Source organism: Denticeps clupeoides, chromosome 2 (assembly GCF_900700375.1).
Source record: "Denticeps clupeoides chromosome 2, fDenClu1.1, whole genome shotgun sequence".
NCBI lineage: Eukaryota > Metazoa > Chordata > Actinopteri > Clupeiformes > Denticipitidae > Denticeps > Denticeps clupeoides.
This window is the reverse complement of record NC_041708.1, coordinates 37,294,073-37,316,825: the sequence shown is the minus strand read 5'-3', so window position 1 is coordinate 37,316,825 and position 22,753 is coordinate 37,294,073. Positions and strand designations below refer to the sequence as shown.

Genomic DNA, 22,753 nt, shown 5'->3' with positions numbered 1-22,753 from the left:
CTTATGAAAAAAAATATGATCTTAATTATTAATATACACATCATGCATACTTTGCTTTGCAGATTAAGTCAATTGTCACGGGTGGGCTGGACATGGCATGAAGGAGGACGCATTCGCATGATCACAGGACAGGGGTTTAATACAGATTTCACAAGACAGGGGAACATCTACACGCACAATGACCCGACGGCGAACAGACACGAACAGGATAGTTTTATACAATTATATAAATAGACAGCAGATGAACACGATCAGGGAACATTACACAGGACAAACATGAAACTCCGGTCCGAACTCCGGATCCGGAGTCAACCCCTGCCGGTCCGGATCATGACATCAATGTATGGATCGCCTGGAACTTCTCCTAAAAGTTTGGTAGAATCCTTTTTTGTATATGGGTTTAAGTATTTTCTGAAATTTTGATTTGCTATATACTATTTATGTGTGTATGTATGCATGTGTGATGGTCTTATGCTCGAAATGGATGTTTATTGTGTGTTATTTTTGAGAGTTTATTAAGAAATGAATGCTTTTTTATTCTGTTGGTGCAGATTTCGTTCTGCTTGTGTCTTGCAGGATTTTGCTGATGCAATATTCCAGTTGGTGAGGGAGAAATACCTGGAGCTGGCTGGATGCTCCTCCCCCCTGCATGCGCGTCACAAAGCCCTGGCAGGCATCGTAATGACCAGAGGTATGGCAAACTTTCATTCACTGTTTTTATGATTTTTTTCTTTTTTTTACCATTTTTTATATATATAAATATCGTGTGGCGGTGAATTATTCAAGCGCTCCGTTATACCGGTGCTCAGTCCCTGTGCACCTACGGGGTGTGTGTAACCGCAGCAGACTGCTGCAGCTGGGGCATTAAATATTGAAATATCTCCCCTATGGGGAAAAAAGTCAGGAGAGAGTGGTAGCACCGTATCTCTTCGGTATCACACTGCGCCGGCATGCTGGGAGCCGGCTGGCCCGTAATTGGCTGGATATTTTTCACGCGGTCCCCCCCGCCCGAACGTACTGGAGCGTGTTCAGCACACTGCCGGGACAATAGACGGCTCCATCAGCGATCGTGGCGCTGTCAGCTCGCCGGTGGCCGTCTGACGGGTTTATTCCTTTCCTGTCGAGGGCTTTATCTCCGGCGCCGGCCCGGCACAAATTTTGGGAGGGTCGGCCGCGGCATCGGTGTCCCGACTGGCTTTGAGGGGGCAGCAGCTCATCAATTTTTACTTCAATGGGATCACCGGCGCCTTGACCCTAATCCCGTCAGTCCTCGCCCCTCCTCACTTTCCCCGCCTGCCTCCCAATAATAGGTCTGTTTGTTTATTAATAACTGTGTTATCTTCAAAGATCCAGATGCTGGCAGCCCAAGTATTTGTGGCAGGGGGCTGGCAGACGAAAACTTGACAGAAACACTAGGGGCTCTGTTCTCGTCTATTGGATTTTTTTTCCAACTTGGGCGCCTGCTGGTGGAATACTAATGAAGCGGCGTTCTCGCTGCCCGCCTGACTTCTTCCCCCCAGTCAGAGCTCGGCAAGGAGGTCTAACCTGGGTGAGGCCGTTCGGCACTTTTTTCACGATATCTGGTGGTCAAAAGTTGAACTGTGGGACTCATGGCGCTTCTAGTGGTTCTGGCTGAGCGTCTCTGAGATGATTGACGGTGGATGGCAGTCTGTAATAAATAATATTCCTAATTTCTCCTGCGTGAACAATTTCAATTGCAAGTTTTTGGAGTTTGAGAACTACATTGTAGTCACAATGATTGACAGCTGTGTATCTCTTTGCTTCCACATTCCAGGATATTTCAGTCTGCTGACCCCTACAGGCTCCATTACAGGCATTACAAAGAACAGAGACATTTAGATTGCACCAGTTCTGTCACCGTAAGGGGTCTTGGAAAACAAGATGGGTAAAACACTAACTGCCCTGGTTCATAATGTTGGGTTAAATTTTGGGTGGATTGTGTAGAGCCAAGTTTGTGAATGATGGGATATTCCCATTGGATTCTCCTAAATTTGCCTTTAAATGTTCACACCTCCTCTGTGGAGGCTGTGCCTCTCTTCATTGTTGCTGTGCACACCCCTTTCATCATGAGAAGACCAACATAGGAACTCTTTCAGGACTGTTAGAGACCGTCTCCACTGTCCAACTGAAGGTGGTGGAGAAGAGCGGAGAGAGTGAAATGCTGTCATCATGGCAAACTCAGAACTTTCAACTGGTACTCTAATATAATATGGTGGTAGTAGAATAGTGGGTAACACGCTCGCCTATAAACCAGAAGACCCAGGTTCAAATCCAACCTACTACACCATTGTGTCCCTGAGCAAGACACTTAATCCTAAATTGCTCCAGGGGGGGACTGTCCCTGTAACTACTGATTGTAAGTCGCTCTGGATGTAAATATAATAGATTACTGTTTCTCATCCATGAAAAATCAGTTGTGGGGCAGTGGTGGCCTAGAAGGTTGCCGGTTTGAAGCCCACTGCTCACCAAGGGTGATGGTTAAATACAGAGGACACAATTTTTTTTAACATCATTTGTAAAAATTCTTATGAACAGTAAATAATGTTTATGAGCAGCTGTTTATGAGTTCTGCAATACCTGAATAGAAATGTAGCCATAATTGAAAACTGAATGAGGATTCTAAACTGAATAAGAACCTAAATTCATTAAAATATTTCTACAATAGACAGCCTATAAAACCTGGGAGGGAACGTTCTCACCCCGTCTCCAGTGTTAATTAATGTTCGTCCTGGCTGCTACCGGAAGACATTTCATCCCTCGTGTCGTTCCAGCTTCAACCGCAGCGAACGGCGATTCGTCCCGACGTCGTGCCGCACTTTGACCTCATTTCATTTTCTACATTTAGCAATGAAAGAGCGACTTCTAAAGGACTGTCTCATGAATCTGCCGGAGCTTAATGTGATGGAAATGAGTCGACGAACGGCGACCTTGCTGAGCCTTTGTGCTCCGGAAGAAAATGGATTTAATGCTAATTTTGTAGTTATAGGGCAAAAAAATATATTTTTTAAACAATATAGACCCCATTACATAGGAAATATGTGTGGACCTCCGGCACCACTGATGGATTTGGCATGATGTTCGTCTTCCAGTCCTTCCGTATGAAGGGACGCGTGGCTTCGTCCAGTGGGCATCACTGCCACTCCGGACGGTTTTCTGAAACGGAAAACGGCGCAGAGCTGCGATTTCACGTGTGGGGCTGTAATGGACGCAGGTTTTGGTTCCGACTCGGGTTGAATTGAGTGAAGTCGCCGTGGCCCATTATCTGCCAGACGCCCGGCAGTGTTTGCCTACCTGTTGTCCAGCGAAATTGTGTCCCTTTGTGAGGACGCTGATTATTCCTCAAATTAAAGGCATAGTGCTGGAGGGTTCCCTCCATGATAATTTCATGGCATTGTGACGAATGGAGCTGGACAATAATCACTACACGCCTTTTTTTATTTCCCGCAAAATCGCTATTGGGAAAACCTGGAAAAAGAAGTTTCATTATGATTCAGCAGCTGCGCAGGTTTCCGAATATCATCATCATATTTTTATCAAATTATCACAATCACACATCTTCGAGATAAATGAGCTCAAAAATAAATGAAGGCCAAAGCCGTGTGTTGTGTTCCATTGTCTGCATAGTTATACCAGCATAATGGAAGTTAGTCAACTTGTGATTACATTTGTCATGAAAGTTGAAGAATTGTGTGCTAGGATTGGAATGAGAAGAAATGGAATTTTCACTGGGGTGAAGAGATAAATGAAGAACACTGAGAAGAGGACACGCTGATGCACCAAGCAGGACTGTGGAAATAACGTCGAGGCAAAAATCTTCTGGAGTGAACACCGGGATGGGCTGTGCAGCTACCTGGCATTAATCTTTTTTTTTTGCTGGGAGATTTTGAAGTGCTGCAGCCGGAGCAGTTCTTTTTATTTTTTTATTTTTTTGATTGATTAGCATGGGTACAGTACGTAGCACACGTGAGGAAGTTCACATACGTCTTTGTGTGTGTGTGTGTGTGTGTGTGTTCCTGCTCAGGGGGGTGGAAGCACTCAGTCATTCCCAAGTTCTCAATATCATTATTCAATTTACGTATTGATTGATTTGCTGCCTGGCTTGGTACTCGTTTTCATGTGTAGATCACTTTTTGCATGGGTGGACCCCATTTCTGATGTGTTGCATCAGTCAAATCTGGGGGTGCACCATCAGAATCAGCCATGTTTTTCATCCGAATGCGCAATTGCAAGATCATCTAGTTCATTTGTAACATTGCAGACAATGGTTGCAATTTGTGTTGCGCTGTCATAGACATGAGGCATTTGCTAATTTTACATCACATACTGTATTTCAGCTGTAAAGTGACTGTAAAGTGACATCCCTATGTTTGTTTCTGACACCCAGAAGATTAAATTTTCTGATAAGTATTAATCTGATGCAACTACAAGGTTCCTCTGAACCTATTCTCGACATGCAAAATGTCACGTTCAAAAGTGCCCAATCTGGCAACACTGTCTCCTGCCCCTTCTCTGTTTATCCCTGGTTTCTATAATCAAGCCATATGTGGACATTGTCAAATATGTTCTCTGTCATCTGGGAAACTCTATCCACCAACCAAACAGACCTAAAAAAATAGGTGTTTTTATTCTGATATGTGATTGGCTGGTAAATCATGTATAGTGTAGGTCAAGCCCTACATCACATATTATTTTTGTCAAGACCTTAGTTGAGTACATAATCAATATGACTAATTACTGAGATGATCCATACAGCACCAGTAAACGGTGGCTACAAATGCCATTAATATTTAGAGGACTCTATTCAACAAAGTTTTCCTGTAACATATTGATTTGACCCTTCTGTATAACCAATCGTTTGTCGCTAAATCTAGCAGGATGTTAATGAACAGGTATTGACGCTTAATTGACACAGGATGTGCACCGATTGGCAGTATTGATTGTGATCTGGTAGGTGATGGAGGTCTTTGCTATTAGAAGCTGCATCTCCAAGCCGGTGTGGGGGGGAGGGGATTCCAGAAGAACGGCCTTTACCGCTCTCCGTCATATTAGCTTTTGTTATTGTTATTGCCATTTCTCCACTGTGCCGCATGCAATGCAACGTGGGCCAGAAGAGAAAAAAGCTCATATTTTCTGCTTAGCCAACAGGGGCATTGGAGCCAGTGATCCCTGAATCGGGGAGATTTTTTTAATGAAATTGTGTGTGGAGGGAGGTAAGCGGGCTGAATAGGGGTGCTGAAACCAATATCATAATCGATGCATCGCGACGCACACATGGATGATTCAGCATGGATGCAGTGACGGACATAATTGATCATGTCGTAATGACGTCGCTAAGTGATTATAGAAATTCTAGTTAAAAAGTAATGGCAGTAGTGACTATGGCGGCCTGATCTGAGTACAGCGCCGCCGCATCCACACCACCGTTCGAAATGAACGCATTATGAGCCATATTATGAATGCCATGCACGTTTTTGCTGCACTTGTTTGACGTTTCACTGGCATTTGCTTGTTGCATGCATCTTTTTATTTGACGCCATACGAACGTGTAGCCAACCGAACGCTGGCGCTGAACACTTGTGTGCTTGTGTGGACACTTTGATTTGATTCAATGTGCAGAAAAAACAATGGTGTTCAGTTCAGCTGGTGTTACCATGAAAAACGCTTCTTTCGGACGTCCAGGTGAAGAAGGCCTTAACTCTCGTAATGTGGAGTAATGTACAAAAAAGCATGGAATGCAACTGAGGCATTGATAATCGAATCGAATTGTGAGACCAGTGAAGTTGTTTTTGGCAGCGGAAGTGTGACCGGACGGTGACTCGTGAACCCCAGTTAACACCTCGAGTACTGAAACCCCCACATGTCACATCACACAAGCCGAGGTTAATATGGACAATAATGCAAGATAACGCCAAGCGAATTACATCTGGAATTTACATCTACAGTGGTCAGCATTTGACCTTTTCACCTGTGAACTTGTAGTCTTGCGTCGCATAATTCTTTTTTCCTGTGTATTTATTAGGCCTGGACCTCAGACAGGCAGAAGTGGTGGCACTATCGACCGGCACTAAATGCATCAGCGGGGAGTACATCAGCAAGCGGGGGCTGGTGGTCAACGACTGCCACGCAGAAACCGTCGTCCGCCGAGCGCTAATCCGCTTCCTCTACTCCCAGCTGGAGCTTCATAACAGGTAGAGAAAAAGAAAACGATATTTGTGTCACGTACACCGTGTTAATTTGAAATAAATGTGTGCCTTTTAATTTCATATCATCTCCTTTCAAGTATTTGGTGACATTTTCAAGGGTAATGTTCTCAAAGCTTGCCTTAATTCCGCTTTGAAGTTGCACCTTTTAGATGTTTGTTAAAATAGCGTGAGAAATATTATCATCATAATTAAGGGACTTAAACTGTGACTGGGGTTGATTTACATTTTTACAGGAAATAATAATAATAAAAAATAATAATAATTGAGTTTTATTACTGTTCAAATAGCGATATGGTATTTTTTCTGATGTTTAAAGAAGTGCATGGTGAGTATTTTCAGAAATACATCCAGGAATGGAGCGCTCGTATTTTGTAGGAGAGGTACTACTTGTTTATTTGTACTTTACTGTGGTGACCAGAATGTCTGGAGAAAAGAGATTTACCTTTTTTATTGGTTCAGAACATTGTCGAAGATAATGGTACAGAAGCAGGCTTTTAACTTTGTGTAAATCAGACGAATGTCCATTGCATGCAAATAAAAAGGTTTTAACAGTCTGTCTCAGGACCACGCCCACTACCAATAGCAGCATAGAGATTGCAGATTACCAGTGCTTTAATGCAAGCGTTCTGATGGGTGAAATGGTAAACATGATTCACGTCTTAGGTAACTGGCATGATGACCCCTGCTGAACCCCGATACATCCAGTCCCTAATTTCACCTTTAGTTTGCATACACCTAGACAAAGATGCACAGAGAAACTCATTGTTCTGGTGAAGGAGGGCACCAGAAGGCAAATGGCCGGATTAAATGGCTCCAATGGCAGGGAATTTTGAAAGCATCAGCAGCCCGGAGAACAAGAATGTTTCGGTCTGGTTTTATCGAGTCAACGTGTCATATGTTTTGCACAAGGATGGCCTCAACCTCATGTCTTATAGAAGATTGATAAGCAGTTTATGAAAATCGCATAGCAAAGGGGGGACGGGAGGTTAAACGTGAACAAATCTGTGAACTGAAAGTGTTTGGATTATCATAAATATTGTTGTAAATCATTTGTTTAAATGTTCAAAATATTCAGATGATATAATGACCAGGGATGGGGTCAGTTTAACTGACTGGGGCCCTTAAACAACTGTTAATGGCTGGTAATGAAATTGTGATAAAATTATATGCTAAATAATTGTATGTTTTCTGCTCCTCAATTAAACATATCCTATATTGTAATGAGTTCCCTTATTCAGCCTAATATTGAATTGAGGCCATTAAATTAACTGAATGAAACAGCGTAATGAAATAGCGGTAGTATTAATGCAGACTACAAATGTCAATTCACCTTGGAAAAACAACAGATGTTTCGGATTTCAGCTCAGAAAACAAAAAATAAACGTGCATAATTGCAATATGGAGTCACATGAGCAAAAAAAAAAAATCTAATCCGCATCTGTTTAAATCTATGAATCAATGATTACAGGAAATTAAACAGATGCATTTCAAAATAAAAACATTAATTACAGTTTGATCAATTTTTTATGTTGCAAAATAAGTGCCATTTTTTTTTTTTTAAGGAATTTACATTGACTGGGGCGCAGGGTATTGCACTTTCTTTTTCCCCCGGTGTCATTGCATATTTCATTTCCCCTCCCCACAGGAATCCTGATCCAGAACCAGGTTTCCCTTAGAACAAATCCATCCCTCCCCATCAGCCAGCTAGAGACAGAGCTGATCCTGGATCAGCCTTTTTGCCCTGAAACGCTTTATGAATATGAAGCCAGGGCTTCGTCATGGGGGGATTTGAACTCGCGATATTGTAGCTGAAACTGTCTGCCCTGAAGAATTTTTTTTTGGCTCTTCATCTTGGTGTCTTTACCTCTGTCTCACCCTTTTATTAGAGGTTTATCCCTCTCTACTGACAGAGATGATGATGTGGCAACATGCTTTATTTTCTTCTTCACCCTCTCCTTGGGGCTTTGGCTACTTTTAAGCGACTTTTTATTTTTTTTCCAGTTCTATACAACCATGCTCTGTTTCGGTTTCTGTGTCATTACAATACTAACCAATTTTAATCAGACTGATAATATTAATATTTATACATGGGCTGACAGATTCACTCATAAAAGGGAACCAATAACGTGAATTATAGTTGTGGGATAAGAAAGTAGAGTGTCTTTCGAGTTTTCATCAGGTCCTAAACCTCAACAGTGTCATAATTTTAAAGAAAAAAGAAGCCATTAATGCAGAAGCCATGTGTGAAAGACTAATACCCCACCATTGAGTAGCTTATAGATCCACATTTAGCAGCAGTCTCTCACCTTGTTGTGGAGCAATTTTGACCCAATGTTCTTCACGGCGTCCCTTCAGCTCATCGAGGTTTTTCAGGTGTATTTTTACAGGCAGACCTCTTCGAACTTGGTACGGTTGCCAATTCTGAAGTCACAGTGATTGGGATTATTTGAGAATGGGATACATGCTTCATTTCAGGTCTTTGGGCGGTTCGTAAAGCTCATTGTTAATGGCTTGTGTTCCAGCGAGAGGGGCGAGGAGCGAGATCGGTCCATCTTCGTTCGGTACAAGGACGCCGGCTACAGGCTGCGGGAAAACGTCTCTTTCCACATGTACATCAGCACGTCGCCGTGCGGCGACGCCCGCCTCAACTCGCCGTACGAGAGCAGCCGAGACCGTGAGTGCCACTCCCACCCCCGAGCGTCTTTAGCGTGAATTTTTTTAGAAGGATCCTCCGCCCGCCCGACACGACGCCGCGCTTTTGTCAGATTCTGTCAGACGGCCCGATGTCCCTTTTCATGTTTCATCACATCCAGCGGGCCTTTCAGCGCGGCACAGTCACTGTAACCAACAGATGACGTTTTAATGCCAAGCTGATAGTAAAAAATCTGTATTCATGTCAGCCGTCAGGAATTTGAAAGTGAGAATCTCCACGGAGAGCGAAATCTGCACAGGGGAAGCGCACACAATGCAGCGTATTTTGGAGAAATGCTACCAGCCTCTGCTGTGGTTGTCCTCAGCAGCAGGTCTGTCAGCTCAACTCTGCCTCTTCGGGGTGAGAAAACCATGGCAACAACTCCTGCCATGGAGGATAACCATAGATACACTTCAGTCAAGTCTTAAAAATAAAACTGTCAATACAGACTCTGCAGGTCCAAGACTTTCTTGTTAAATCAGTAAACTGCTAAGATGAACTAAATCCAGCGTGATGTTCTAACAGGGAGCTGCAGACGTTCCAAAAATGACAAATCGAAATAACAACAAGGCGTATAGGAGATCATCAGCTGATCAGGTATAAATGCTCTAATTAATTCAGTTGTAGTCCATCTTTCATTCTGACCCAGAGCACCTTACAATCAGTAGTGACAGGGACAGGCCACCTGGAGACACTCAGAGTTAAGTGTCTTGCTCAGTGACACAATGGTAGTAAGTGGGATTTGAACGTGGTCTTCTGGGGTACTTCTGGGGCGTTTCATTTTGCATTGTGCTTCATGTAAATATGGAATTCACATGCATGACGGTTCAAATTTATGACAGATAGCACCACAGACAGCTGCGGCCATCGGTACGCACCAGTCTTGGTAAATCTAAGTGAAAGTGAAGTGATTGTCATTGTGATACACAGCAGCACAGCACATGGTGCACACAGTGAAATTTGTCCTCTGCTTTTAACCATCACCCTTGGTGAGCAGTGGGCAGCCATGACAGGCGCCTGGAGAGCAGCGTGTGGGGACGGTGCTTTGCTCAGTGCCCCTCGCTAGGCCACCAATACCATTACAGGTGTAGGATCTTGATTTTCGTGCATGAGATAGAGACAAGACTGGACATTTGTTGGCATTTAGCAGATGCCCTCATCCAGAGCGATTTACGGAAGTTGCTGTGAACACGTTGTGAAGCCGGTCTTTCTTTGACAGTTCACGGCGGCAGGCCTCTGGTGAAACGCTTCCACGCACACCTGAGGACCAAGATCGAAGCCGGGGAGGGGACCCTGCCGGTGCGGTCGCGGGTTCCCGTCCAGACCTGGGACGGGGTTCTGCAAGGGGAGCGTCTCATCACCATGTCCTGCACGGACAAGATCACAAGGTCAGTCCGGTTGCCATGGAGACGCCACGACTGCGATTTAAAGACCTCAAAGACAGCGATTACTGACAAAGTGACAACACCGTCCACGCCGGCACATTCCCCACTTAAGAACTTTAACAGGAATGGATTTTTCCCGGTACAGTAGCTCGCGCAGATTCCGATCCCTTTTATTCTCCATTACCCACTTCAGAGGATCAGCGGTCGCCATATAAAACATTGCATGAAGTAATATTGGAGCTAAAAGGCGGCATTCGCGTGCCCGGGGCGGAAAACCAACCGAGAGGAGAGAATTCCCTGGCTGTGTGTTGTGGAGAGGCCTTCCGCATCCCCCCGCGGCCCCTTGGCGGCGAGAACAGAAGTGCGATCTATTGATTTAAGGGTTATCTTTATTAGAGGATTACTTTTTATGAGGCCGCACGATCTCCGTTTAAACAGAGCTCCGGCGGGGGGGTTTTATGAGGGCTTTTTAATGGAGGAGGAAAAGGTTACCCTGGTATTTACTTTCGGGCGGAGGAGGCCGAGGCCGGAGTCCGCGGCCATCGTTATTTCACGCTAATTCCACTCTAATTAGCCAGATCTGGGCTGATGGCTTTTAAAAAAGGGAAGTTGCATGCGTACCGGGCCCTTCATTCTTCTTATTCTTTTTTTTTTTTTTTGTGCACTACACCGGTGTAAAGCGATACGTAAAAAAAAAAAAAAATGGCCACAGTGCACCGGGCCACGCGCCGCCGTTCAGAGGTGAAAACGCCTTTCCCCCCTCTCCAATTGCCGTTAATTTGACCGATTTGATTCAGTTCACCGAGGGTTGGAACCACTCCGATTAAATCTGGCCAGGTCACCCCCAGGGGTGAAAGCAATTACTTTACAAAAAAATAGGGTGGAGGGAGGAGATGGAGGGGACATCCTACTCCTCCCCGCTCCCGCGTTACCTTTTTCATAACCCAGTAAATTAGCTGCGGCTTCCAGTCGAGGAACCGTGGGGGGACCGTGGGGGGGGACCGGTTGACGGTGGCCAAGGTTATTTTTCAAGCGCCTCCGCCCATCGGCACTGTTCCACCCGGAAAGATCTCCAGGAGCCGCCGGCATCTCCTAATGAAGGCTTATTGTTTTATGTGTGATCAAGCGAATGGGCGCGCTAATGCACACCAGTATGAATATGCCACGATCGTTCCCGAGAATTTATTTTATTTAATGTCGACGAGCGCATTACTTTAACGGCCGGAGTTTACCGTGCGAGGGGGAGAGGGAGGCACCGAAAGGGTAATAGTGTGAGCGGACGGCCGAGTGAGAGAGAGAGAGAGAGAGAGATGCCTACAGAAACCAGATGGCTGTCTTTTCTTGCATGAGATTAAAAGATGTTTCTAATTCACCGGAGCTGTTTCCAAAGCAAATTAATATTGCGGGGGCTAAATCATCTTTTTTATTCGAGTTATTTATTTATTTACTTCTCTTTTCTTTTTCTTTTTTTCTTTTCTTCATGGAATTACAACAAGGCAGTTTATGGCGCTCGCCTTGCTTAGTGTAGGTAGGACAGATCTGAGGAACAGATTGAGGAACACGAGACGTTTAGTGTTGCACAGAAATCATTCACTGCTAATTGACTGCTTGGGGAAAGAAAAGAGGGAAGAAGGAAGAAAAAACGTATTATAAAGGCAGGAGACGCGCTGCGAAGGGCCACTCCGGTAATTGCAGTCATGATAAAGAGACCTTAATTAACCAAAAGAACAATGATGTAAAATTAGAGCCATAATGTTTGTCAATGACTTTTTCTCATGACTTCATTAACAAATGAATATGAGTTTGTGTGTGTGTGTGTGTGTGTGTGTGTGTGTGTGTGTGTGTGTGTGTGTGTGTGTGTGTGTGTGTGTGTGTGTCTCCACAACAAGATCTCTTTATTCATATCCTGAAATGAGATTGTTGGCCAGCTTTGAAATTGTGACTTAATTAAGTAAATTTATTCGCGCCTCTCATGATTTGTTGGTTCTTTATTACATATGAAAGAAAAAAAGTGTATGCAGCTCACTATAAATTCTTCATTTTTCACCCGCAGAAGACTAAAACAAGACATCGATTATATTAGATATCGGCAGTCCTATTCTGTGATTCAGAGTGATTTTTTTTTTTTTTATGTAAATATTTTATGGTGTTTTATTGATGGGTACCAAATATTTTGCATGAAGGAAGACTGTGGTGCCACACCAGGTCGGCTGTTCCCGGTGTATGTTGCGGTGATTAGGATCGAATAAATGTCGGTGCCTCCCCTCACTTCCCTGTCATCCGGTAGCCTGTCTTGACTTGTTTTCATGTGCTACGTTTACTTATGTTCCGATCCCTTGAGCCATTTCTGTTTTTGTCATTTTTAGTATTAAACCCTTCACCATTTTTTTTGCAATGTTGTGCACCGGTGCCTCATCCTTTCCCTGTGGCATTACAAAGACAATGGTACTTCATGTCATGTTATTACAATTAATAATAATAATTAAAATACTTTTAATTAAAAATATCAGCATTATGTCAACCTATTAAAGTACATAAAAATGCCACATATACAAAAAGAAAATTTATTTTGAACTGGATCAGATGAACAGGATGCCCCTTTCTCCTGCAGATGGAACATATTGGGCCTCCAGGGCGCACTTCTGAGCCACTTCCTGGAGCCAGTTTACCTGCACAGCCTAACCGTGGGCAGTCTTAGACACACGGGGCATTTCTCACGCGTGCTGAGCCATCGAATGGAGCGACTGGGACCCCTGCCTGTCCCCTACAGACGCAACCAGCCTCTACTCAGTGGTAACACCACACTCCTTCATCATCTCCTCTTTGTGATTTACGTGCAATCACATATCCATGTGTCACTCCCCATTCTGGAATAAGTTTTCCAGATAATTTCATGCAAACCAACAATAGTAGTTAGTGGGGTTTGAACCTGTGATTTTGTGGACTTATGGTTCATAGGTGGGTAGTGGTGGCCTAGCGGTTAAGGAAGCGGCCCCATAATCAGAAGGTGCCACTGAGGTGCCACTGACCAAAGCACCGTCCCCACACACTGCTCCCCGGGCACCTGTCATGGCTGCTGATGGTTAAATCCTTGGCGGATCGGGATTCGAACCAGCAACCTTCTGATTACGGGGCCGCTTCCTTAACCGCTAGGCCACCACTACCCCGTAGACACAGATTGTAGATTGTAGACACAGTGCTCAAGTATTTTAGAAAGAAATGAGAGGAGAGACAATAACTGGTAGGTTATTTGTGGCACTTCTACTATAGCACTATAATGTCTGACATTCCCTGACCAGTGAATAAAGAGTTCAGTTTGTCTAGTGTTCAGTCTAGTGCTGCCTCCTTATACTGATGCACCTCCAGTAAAATTTTAAGGACACATGTTTTTATATCTAAAAAGGCTAATATTAATCGATAATTGTCTGGATTTGTGTCTGGTTATTAATTCCAATCACATCACAAAGTAGGACAAATTTGTCAATTGTACAGAAAAAGGCCACACTTCAGTCAAATGTGTTTACTCCAACCTCTAGTCCTACTGCAACCTTGATGTCCCCAACTTTGATCGATGTCCCTGAGAAAAGATGAAAAAGGATCTTGTCCCTGGTCCGGTCATAGTGAAGTCTCAGAATGAGGTTACCCAAAACAACGATCATGGAAAATCAATGCAGTCCACAGAGACCTTATCTGAACGTGTCATTGTCAGGATGGGTCCATTCATCGGCCCTTCGGAGGAGCAGTCCCACACGTTAGTCCTCAGTCTTTTACCGAGCCATTGATGGGGTGTGCCACCATTGTGTTTTATCTCCATCTGTTACTTTAAAGTCTGCACCGTCATAAAAAGACTCTCAGGTTCCATGGGAACTGGAGGATTTATCTCATCTTAGGAGAGAAAATGGCTACTTTATTTTTAAATTAGTCAATGTATGTCCTTCAAGAAGAAAAAAATATACATGGGGTCAGCACACCAACTGCAATTCTCCCGGTGTCAAGACAACAGCCCCTCCAAGATATCCATCAATTGCCCAAGCCGACAGCCATCAAGTCTTCGCAAATAATGCTCCATTATTCATATAATGTGACCATTTAACAGGACCAGAATAACTGAAAGAAGAGCAACCAGCAGAGAACAATGAGTGGCATCGAAATTGATCAAAGAGAAGGAAAAAAAATTACAGATACAAAAGTTAGGCAAATTGAAGGTATCAAATGAGGCATGAATAGCATTGGAAGACAGGGGGGGAGCGGGAGAGGCAGGCGAGGCAGGCAGATCTATTGTAGAGGGCTCTAATAAAGAGGAGAGGGTTAGAGGAGGCTGCACAATTCATCCCATGTCTCAGCCGTCTCAGGCTGAATAGATTTGCGGATAAAGACGGGAGAAATGAGACCGCCACTACATTTTTATCTTTCATCCTGAAACAATGAAGTCGCCATAATATTGTTACCACACATATTAAAACGGCCGCATATAAGCTCAAAACAGCGCAGAGCTTTTCTGTACAGAATTGATTCACATACCTGACACCAGCCTTGATTACTTTTGTCTTCCTGTTGTTCGTAAGTCGCTTAGTCTTCTCATTGCTTAACTCTCTCTCTTTTTTTTATTCCGTTCAGGAGTCATCGCGAGCAAGTCCGTGCCTAATGCTAGCCGCGAGACAGCCGTCATCAGACACACTCATTAAACACACACGCTGTCAGAGAAAACACATTTCGGAGCAGACACACTCTGAAATGTGTCTTGTCCCAGATTCCCGGCAGAGCGCAGGACTGACATCCTAATCGCTACGCAAGCAGCTCATAATGTACAACATCCATGCGATGTGCCTTAGCACAGATCCGCAGACCAATAGGATCTGCAAGTTCCACCGTTAAAAGTGATCTAGGCCTACTTTTCTATGGTCCTGCAGGCCTGAGCAGCAGCGAGTGTCGACAGCCGGGGAAGTCGCCGTGCTTCAGTGTAAACTGGACAGCAGGTGACAGCCAGCTGGAGGTGCTCAATTCCTCCACAGGCAAGAGGAGGGACTCGGGGACGCCGTCTCGACTCTGCAAGCATGCGCTTTTCACTCGCTGGGCGAAACTGTACCGGAAGGTGAGACCTTTGGCCGTTTAGATCCATCCAATCTCGAATCCAGTTCTCCCCGAAACTGATCCTGATTGGCTGCAGATGTAGAGAATGTATTCTAGGGGAACTGTGTTATGAAGACCGAAAGCATTGTTCTGTTGCAGATAAGTTGAAGTTGAAGTTTATTGTCATATGTACAAAGTACAGCGTACAGAGCACAATGAAATTCTTACTTGAAAACCCCTCCCACGCTGACAGAACGTAAGACATGATACACAGAAGACATAGAAGACAAAGTGGTGCTCATATTTGACAAATGAAACTTGCGCTTTAAATAGCCTTGAAAATGTCGGCACATCCGTTTACAAACGGATTCTCTCAATTGAACTGGTCATGCTTTTACACAAGCACTTTGGTGACAGAAAACCAATGATCACAACTCAAATCAACCCCAGAGTTATTTTATTTCCCAAGATAGATAAGGTCTTCCTTCCAGAAACAGGCATTGGAACTGATGATCCCAGAGAATTTCATTCCACTAAGTACAACAATTTCCAGGGAATTAGACAGAGAGACCAACAGCAGGCCTTGCCTCCATTTGCTGTAAGCTGAGTAGGTGTCCCCCTTGTGATATTAATAGTAGCTCTTAACTCTTTATCTGCAGAATCTTTATGACCCTGTTGTTCAGATAATGTAGATAATCAAAAATCTTCTAACTCATAATTTAGTAGACTATATGGAGTACGAAGCAGACAGACAGCAATACAAATACCAGGAGATGGTAGTAGGATTGTTCGTGGGTCTGTATATAATGCTTTCAAACATCTATAATGAGGCTACTTTTAAAGTGTCACAGGGACCAATATTCGGCCCGTTGGTCTTTTCATAATTCACCCTGCTACTTTGTCACATTTGTGGCCATGGTTAAGCTACTAGCCAATAAAATCCATCTCCTTAAAAGCTACACCATTTCGCCAATAATAAAACTCCCCCCAAAACCGCTGCTTATTCTCTCAATAAAACACAAAGCACAATTTAATTTTCATGGCACCCAATGTACGTAATGGATACTGCCTCCACAACCAAACACTTACAGTTTCCAGAAAAAGACACATAAATGTAATCACCATGAAATGAAAATGATTCCCAACGCCACTCGGCTCCCTTCCTGTGGCGGGGCTTCACAGGCGCAAGCAGCAGGGCAAATCTCAGAAGAAACTTTTTTTTATTTTCCCCCTCTCATCTGCTCGCTCTCTTCCTCTCTCCGTATGCAACAAAGAAAATGCACGAAAGCACAAAGAATGTTCAATTGCTTGTGAAATTTAAATGGGGAGATTACACAGCTGTTGAAGTTCCCCGTTTGTGCCGGCTCATTCGCTTTGTTTTGCTCTCTTTCTGTGCCTCGTACTAAAAACTCCTTTATTTCTTTCTTCCTCGCACCGTTGACGACTCTCCGCCTCTTCTCTGTCTGTCCGTAGTTAAATGGCCACGCGGTGGTGACCACGGGTCAGGCCGAGCCTCCGTCACCGCTGTACTGTGAGGCAAAGCAGGCGGCGAGCCACTACCAGACTGTGAAGCAGCAGTGGTTCCGCTCGCTGCAGGAGACGGGACTGGGCACCTGGGTGAGGAAGCCGCCCGAGCAGGACCACTTCCTGGCTGCTGCGTGAGCCGGGCGGGGTCAGGGAGGGGTGCTGTTCCTCCACCGATCTTCAGGAACCCCGTAACTCCTTCCGCCTCTCCTCCATTCTCCTTGTGTCTTCGCCCAAGGCCGTCGTAGGCTAAGTGTGTTAACCTTCACCGACGCGCAGAGTGGCCGCCATCTTGTCAGCTGTTGCTGGACGGCCGGCCCCTGCGGACCTCCGGGCACGGTGTCCAATTACAGAGCCTGTCAACGTGACGCGTGACAGCAGAGCGGGGCGCCATGCACCTCGTAGCGGCCGGCGCTATGCCCGCCCCAAAAAAAAAAAAAAATAACACAACAGGAGTGGAGTTTGACATTGCAAAGGCAGGTTAATTCGCCCCCTTCCCCGCTTTCCCTCTGTGCGGCCGTGGGAATAAAAGAGCCACAAATAAGAGGTAGCGGTGACTGGCTAATACAAATGGTGTCATTAAGGAGGACCATGTCACCACAGAACAGCACACGGCCCTTTTGTACGGTGTTTGGCCGTTTTAACACCCCGTGCTTCGATTATGTTCACTTATTTTATGCTTTTTTTTTGCCCCTCCATGGTGAGAAAACACAGTGCAGGAAGCAGGGTGACATTAAGGGGAAAATGTTCCTGGACGAAGTACAATGCGCAAAGTGTTCCGCCTCACGAGCCGCATCTGAGTGTAGGAGAGGTCATTTCACACCGTTCTAATGGGCACCGATGATTCATATTAAAGTTATTAAAACACCGGCCGAGAGAAAGGCCCTGTTTATCCCTGCTGTCCTCATCTCACCTCTTCTTCCTTTCTTCCCCCGTCTACCTGCCCCAAGGTGTGAGTATGAAATGATTTACCTGCCTGTGTTATATTCTGTCCCTATCTCCCACTCTAATGAATACTTGTTTTTATTTAATATTGTCTCTATTGACATTCTTTTCCTTTGGTTCACCTTCTATAATGTTTGTAGTAACAGGGACACCTAGTGGTGTGTTTTAGATGAGCGCCCACCGTGATTCCAGGCCCACATTTTATTCCCAACACTGATTCACTCATTGTTTTTCCTCCTATTCTGCATTTTATGTTTAATTAAATTGGAATTTTGTAGCAATTGTGGGCTCTGCTGACCACTTTCATTAGGACCAATTAGGACTAAGCCAGTTATAGTTTCTTTATCATTTCAATAATTTAATGTATCATACTGTATTTTAAGGCCTCGAGAGATGCTACCAAAAAGGTTTTTTTTTTGTCACTGAATCCTCTGCTTACTGCTCCCGATCCTAGATTTCATGTATAGAAAGTCCACAGAGAACTCCACGACTCTAGCAGATTTGTTTTAGATTGATATTTTTTGGTGTGTAAGAGATATCTTTATTAAGGTAAGATGAACCCCAATTAAAGTAGTCTGATAATCATGATCTCACCTCTGTGCATATTTCCTCACCTTAAGATTTCCACATTTTTGTTGTTTCATTGACGTAATACAATTATGCGAAGACTAAAATTACCCATACAGCCTAAATTAGATATCTATATTAATAGATATGTAGTACTAAAGGCATGATTGAATGGCAATATTGTAATATTGACTGTATATTTTGTAAGAAAATTAATAAATAAATACAATTGTAAAAAGGGACAAAAAAATGAATTGAGAAATAGAAAAGGTGTTAAGTAAGGTGTAAATTTAAATGTGAGAAAATATGCTGTTAAGGTCTGTACATTGCACCTCAATGAAACCTTAAAAGTGAATGTTTGTTAATGTCAATAAAAAAGAAAACCTCTTAACCATGGTGGCTTGCTGGTTTTATCCACTTCTTCATTTCTTTTTCAGATTCAGAAAGACCACTTTTATCTGCATTTTTTATTTATCTGGTATATTACACAAGTGCTGCTTCTGGTTTGGCAAATATATTATATTTAGCGAATTGGGTGTGCATCTTTGACGCAAAAATCTTTAGAACATTTGTTGAACTAACATTTTAATTGATAGTTCACCCAAAATTTTATTGGAATACAATAAAAGGAAACAGGGACATCATCACAATTGAAACCAAAACTGTGATTTAAAATACACTTTACATTCAATTTTATTTTTTATTATTATTATTTTTAGTGAATTAAGTTCTTAATGTGACTGATATTATCCGATGCCCTTTCTCAGAGCCACATGCAATCAGTAGTGACTGGGACAGTCCCCCTGGAGACACACGATGGTAGTAAGTGGGGTTTGTGGTCTTTTGGTTTATGGGCAAGTGTTTTACCCAATAGGCTACTACAACCCAAATAATCAATATAATCAATCAAAATTAATCAGTATTAATCAATATAACCCAATAAATAATTTAGATTCTGTATTAAATTATGCAAATACAGTTTAGCGCTGGACTAACCTCAGAATTTAGCTCCTGCTGCTCAGTACTTCGCCAAATTAGCTTTCTGTTGTCAGGATCACCTTTGTGCAGGACCACCATTCATCATTATATAATATACCAGTCAGTTCCCCCTTTTCTCTGCAACCTTTGTTACTTTCTTTTCATGCCTCCCAGAGAGGATGATGGCGTGACACTGCTTTGTATGTACTTTTTTAAAACGTGCTTTACCTTTTGTCTTCACGTGTGAATCCTGGGCTTTTAATAACAATGGGTTACTTAACCTTCATTGTGACAGCTCTGCTTGTTCAAATGACTAAATGTTGTGCAAGAGAAGCCCTTGATCTAGGTTTCTGGGCTATTCAGGCTCTGTTCATGTATTCAGTTGAAATTTAGCTGAATGAAAATTCAAGAGCAACCAGGAAAGGAAACAGGATATTTATGCAGCTCAGCCGTTCATAGACTGAAACATGAGAAACATGTATTGTGGTTGAATCTTGTCCAATTAAAAAGCGGTACTGACTATCAGAACGAATACTTCAAATGACAAAAAAAAATATATATATATATGTTATGTAAAAATATATATATATATATATATATATATATGTATATATAGAACTATTTAATTTGGTCATTTGATTTCTTATTAAACCTAGTAGGTCATTTTCACAAATGCTATAGAGCATTATGAATAAAACGTTGGAATTTGAGGTTTTAATCGATTGTGAAAATAAGATCATTAACTGTTTATATGACTATTAAAAGTTTGAGCAATTTAGTAATAGCAGTAAGTAACTGTAAATAGTGATTTATGTTAAATGTGTAAGACATTATGGAATTAATAAATGCAAATTCATGTAGAAAATAGCAACATTTTCTATTTAAGTATTGAAAATGGTTTGGAAAATGTGCTGTAAATAAATAAATGTTCTGTTCCCATCAGCAAAACAAAAATGAGAACAGTATTTAACCGTAGGTAAATAAATACAGCCAGTCAATATATAGATATATATTTTTTGTATTTAATTAAGAAATTAAAATGTTCTTTTATTTAGTACCAGGAATCCATGACACGCCTCATGCTCATGAAGCGCATGTTGCCCCAGCCCATCTGTCTGAAGTTCCTGTACTCTCCAGGTCCGAAGTACCACATCCTGCCTCTGTAGTGGGGCTGCTCATACATGAGCCAGTGGCCGTCCATCACATGACAGGACATGCAGCCGTTCATGCGGTAGCGGTCCATGCAGTTGTCACAGTCGTCCATGAACTCGTACATCTGTCCTCCGAAGTTATCCCTCTCGTAGATCCTCATTCTGTAGTTTCCTCTGTACTGTTTCACGTAAGGAACATCATGAGATATGGATACCATGCAAACTTGTAACAAAGCATATTTGGTGTTTTTTGGTAGATTTCCAGTTTTGAATTGTAAATGCTTACCATGGGGATCCAGCGGCAGGACCTGATGCAGTTGTTCCATCCAAACATGTTCATGTAGTCACCGTACTCGCCCCTCCTCATGAAGTAGCCGTTACCCATGTAGTTGGCCTGGTCGTAGACCATGAAGCAGCCACTGTGCACCCTGCAGGAGTGGCAGCGGCTCATGTAGGAGTGCATGTCGGGACAGTCACCCATACAGTCCCAGGAACGTCCCATGAAGTTCCTGTCCTCATAGAAGGTGACCTGGAAAAAATAATTTACAGACTGTAAATGGTTTATATTTATGTGTAATATATCTACAACATGTAAATTGCAGCATTATGTCAGCAAGTGAAATACTTGTCAACCATCTCAGATCTTTCCTCACCCTTCCCATGTTCATGTTGGTTGAGCTGCTGGTGTTACTCATTTTCCAAATTGTTGAGGCTGCTGTTGCTGCACTGAGCTCCTGCTGGTTTAACCCTTACTTTTATACCTAAAAGGCATGTGCTGCCTCATTGTGAATATCTGATCCAGCAAAATGAAACAGAGGCCCAGAGAAAGGTGAAGGTAACATGGATGGGTGAACCTCAAAGTTCAGCAAAAAACAATAATCATGTGTTAGATCATATTCAGGTTGCCACAGCGTGATAACCTGTCAATATGATTAGCTATGAGACTGTGTTCTTTAGAACCAGAGAACTCAATAGAAACTCTAATACAGTAGCTGGACCTTAAAATAAAATTGTTTTTTGAAAAGCTGACCTTGACATTGTAAATAAAAAATTTCCTGCTGGCCCTACTACACTGCATTCCACCTTCACATTTTGTAAAGAAAACCAAGAAGTCATATTTTTTCACATAAAAACAAACACAGTGATTCACGATGTTCACCAAACTGACAAAAGGATCAGCCATTTTGTGGATAGAATCAGTATTGTAAATAGGACTGGGTTTTTTTTTTTGTCTGCAAAATTTCATTTCATCCACAAAATGCATTTGCTCATAGGAGGCATTTCTTCACAACTTGCACAAAGTTGGTTTTGTTTTCTGTGAACAAATAAAGTCAAATGTGGAGTGGGTTTATCTTTCTGCATCCAAAATGCATGGTGATGTAACTTAATTTTGCCAGTAAATTGTTCATTTGGTGGCGCAAAGTGTATTTTGTGAATGGAAATAATCACTTGACACTTGACCATAAGTTACACAGTCACCCCTCCCTAACATTGTGTAGATCCCCTTTCTACCACATAATCACTCCACTTTCTACCACTGCTCACTCAGGGTGATGGGTTAAATGCTGAGAACAAATTTCACTGTGTGCACCGTGTGTTGTGCTGCATGTGTATCACATGTGACAATCACTTCACTTTATCAGCGTTGATATGTCAAGTTATGGACTCATCAAGAACATTTTATGATGCGGAAAGCAGCGAATCCTTTAAGTCATTTAAGTTGAGAGGTGGATTCTCTGTGGGTTGGCCTTGATATTTTGATAATTATCAGGCCAGATCAACAAATTGACCTTTTTTTTTTATATGTCCTTCGTTTCTTCATGTCAGCTCCACATCGACAAGATGAGTATGTGTTGATGTCCTGTGACCTGGCCCGTGCCTTGTGTCCAGTGAGTTGTTTTTCAGAGTCTACATTGACAGCATCTTGTACTGAATGTCTGGGTTGTGTATACTGGCTATTTGAATGGTTGAATGAAGTGCATTGCCATTGTCATATATATATGTATGTATGTATATATATATGTATATGTGTGTGTGTGTGTGTGTGTGTGTGTGTGTGTGTGTGTGTGTGTGTGTGTGTGTGTATGTATGTATGTATATTTTTTTTATAGTACTATAAAATTCTAACTTTTTTATATACAATTTGAATTATAGAAAATACTTCAGATTCTCGTTTTTTGAAGAAACTGAATGTTATTTGGAGCAACGCGATCAATA

At 42.8% G+C, this 22,753-nt stretch overlaps 2 protein-coding genes across 5 annotated transcripts in view; one reads left to right on the top strand and one right to left on the bottom strand.

Annotated features, from left to right (window-relative positions):
- The window catches only part of adarb2 (adenosine deaminase RNA specific B2 (inactive)), a 110,321-nt gene extending 91,523 nt beyond the window's left edge, over window positions 1–18,798 (top strand). For all 4 annotated transcript variants that reach the window (XM_028968683.1, XM_028968685.1, XM_028968684.1 and 1 more), the window contains 7 exons: window positions 577–691; window positions 6,041–6,209; window positions 8,747–8,898; window positions 10,136–10,304; window positions 12,913–13,094; window positions 15,212–15,393; window positions 16,845–18,798. In XM_028968683.1, coding sequence (XP_028824516.1) covers window positions 577–691; window positions 6,041–6,209; window positions 8,747–8,898; window positions 10,136–10,304; window positions 12,913–13,094; window positions 15,212–15,393; window positions 16,845–17,033 — 1,158 coding nt within the window. In that variant the 3' untranslated portion in view covers window positions 17,034–18,798. The remainder of the gene's footprint in view (window positions 1–576; window positions 692–6,040; window positions 6,210–8,746; window positions 8,899–10,135; window positions 10,305–12,912; window positions 13,095–15,211; window positions 15,394–16,844) is intronic.
- A 1,638-nt stretch (window positions 18,799–20,436) lies between these two features.
- LOC114776066 (gamma-crystallin M2-like) lies at window positions 20,437–21,210 on the bottom strand. Its single transcript, XM_028966680.1, has 3 exons — window positions 21,190–21,210; window positions 20,823–21,065; window positions 20,437–20,715 (listed from the first exon to the last, which is right to left on the bottom strand). The coding sequence occupies exons 1-3, from the start codon at window positions 21,202–21,204 to the stop codon at window positions 20,437–20,439; spliced, it is 537 nt and encodes a 178-aa protein (XP_028822513.1). The 5' UTR covers window positions 21,205–21,210.
- Window positions 21,211–22,753: the final 1,543 nt, after the last annotated feature.

Bases quoted from the DNA above. Each gene is read 5' to 3' on its own strand.
- LOC114776066 (XM_028966680.1), bottom strand. The intron at 20,716-20,822 runs GTAAGCATTTAC...TACGTGAAACAG, and splicing joins CCTGCCGCTGGATCCCCATG to TACAGAGGAAACTACAGAAT.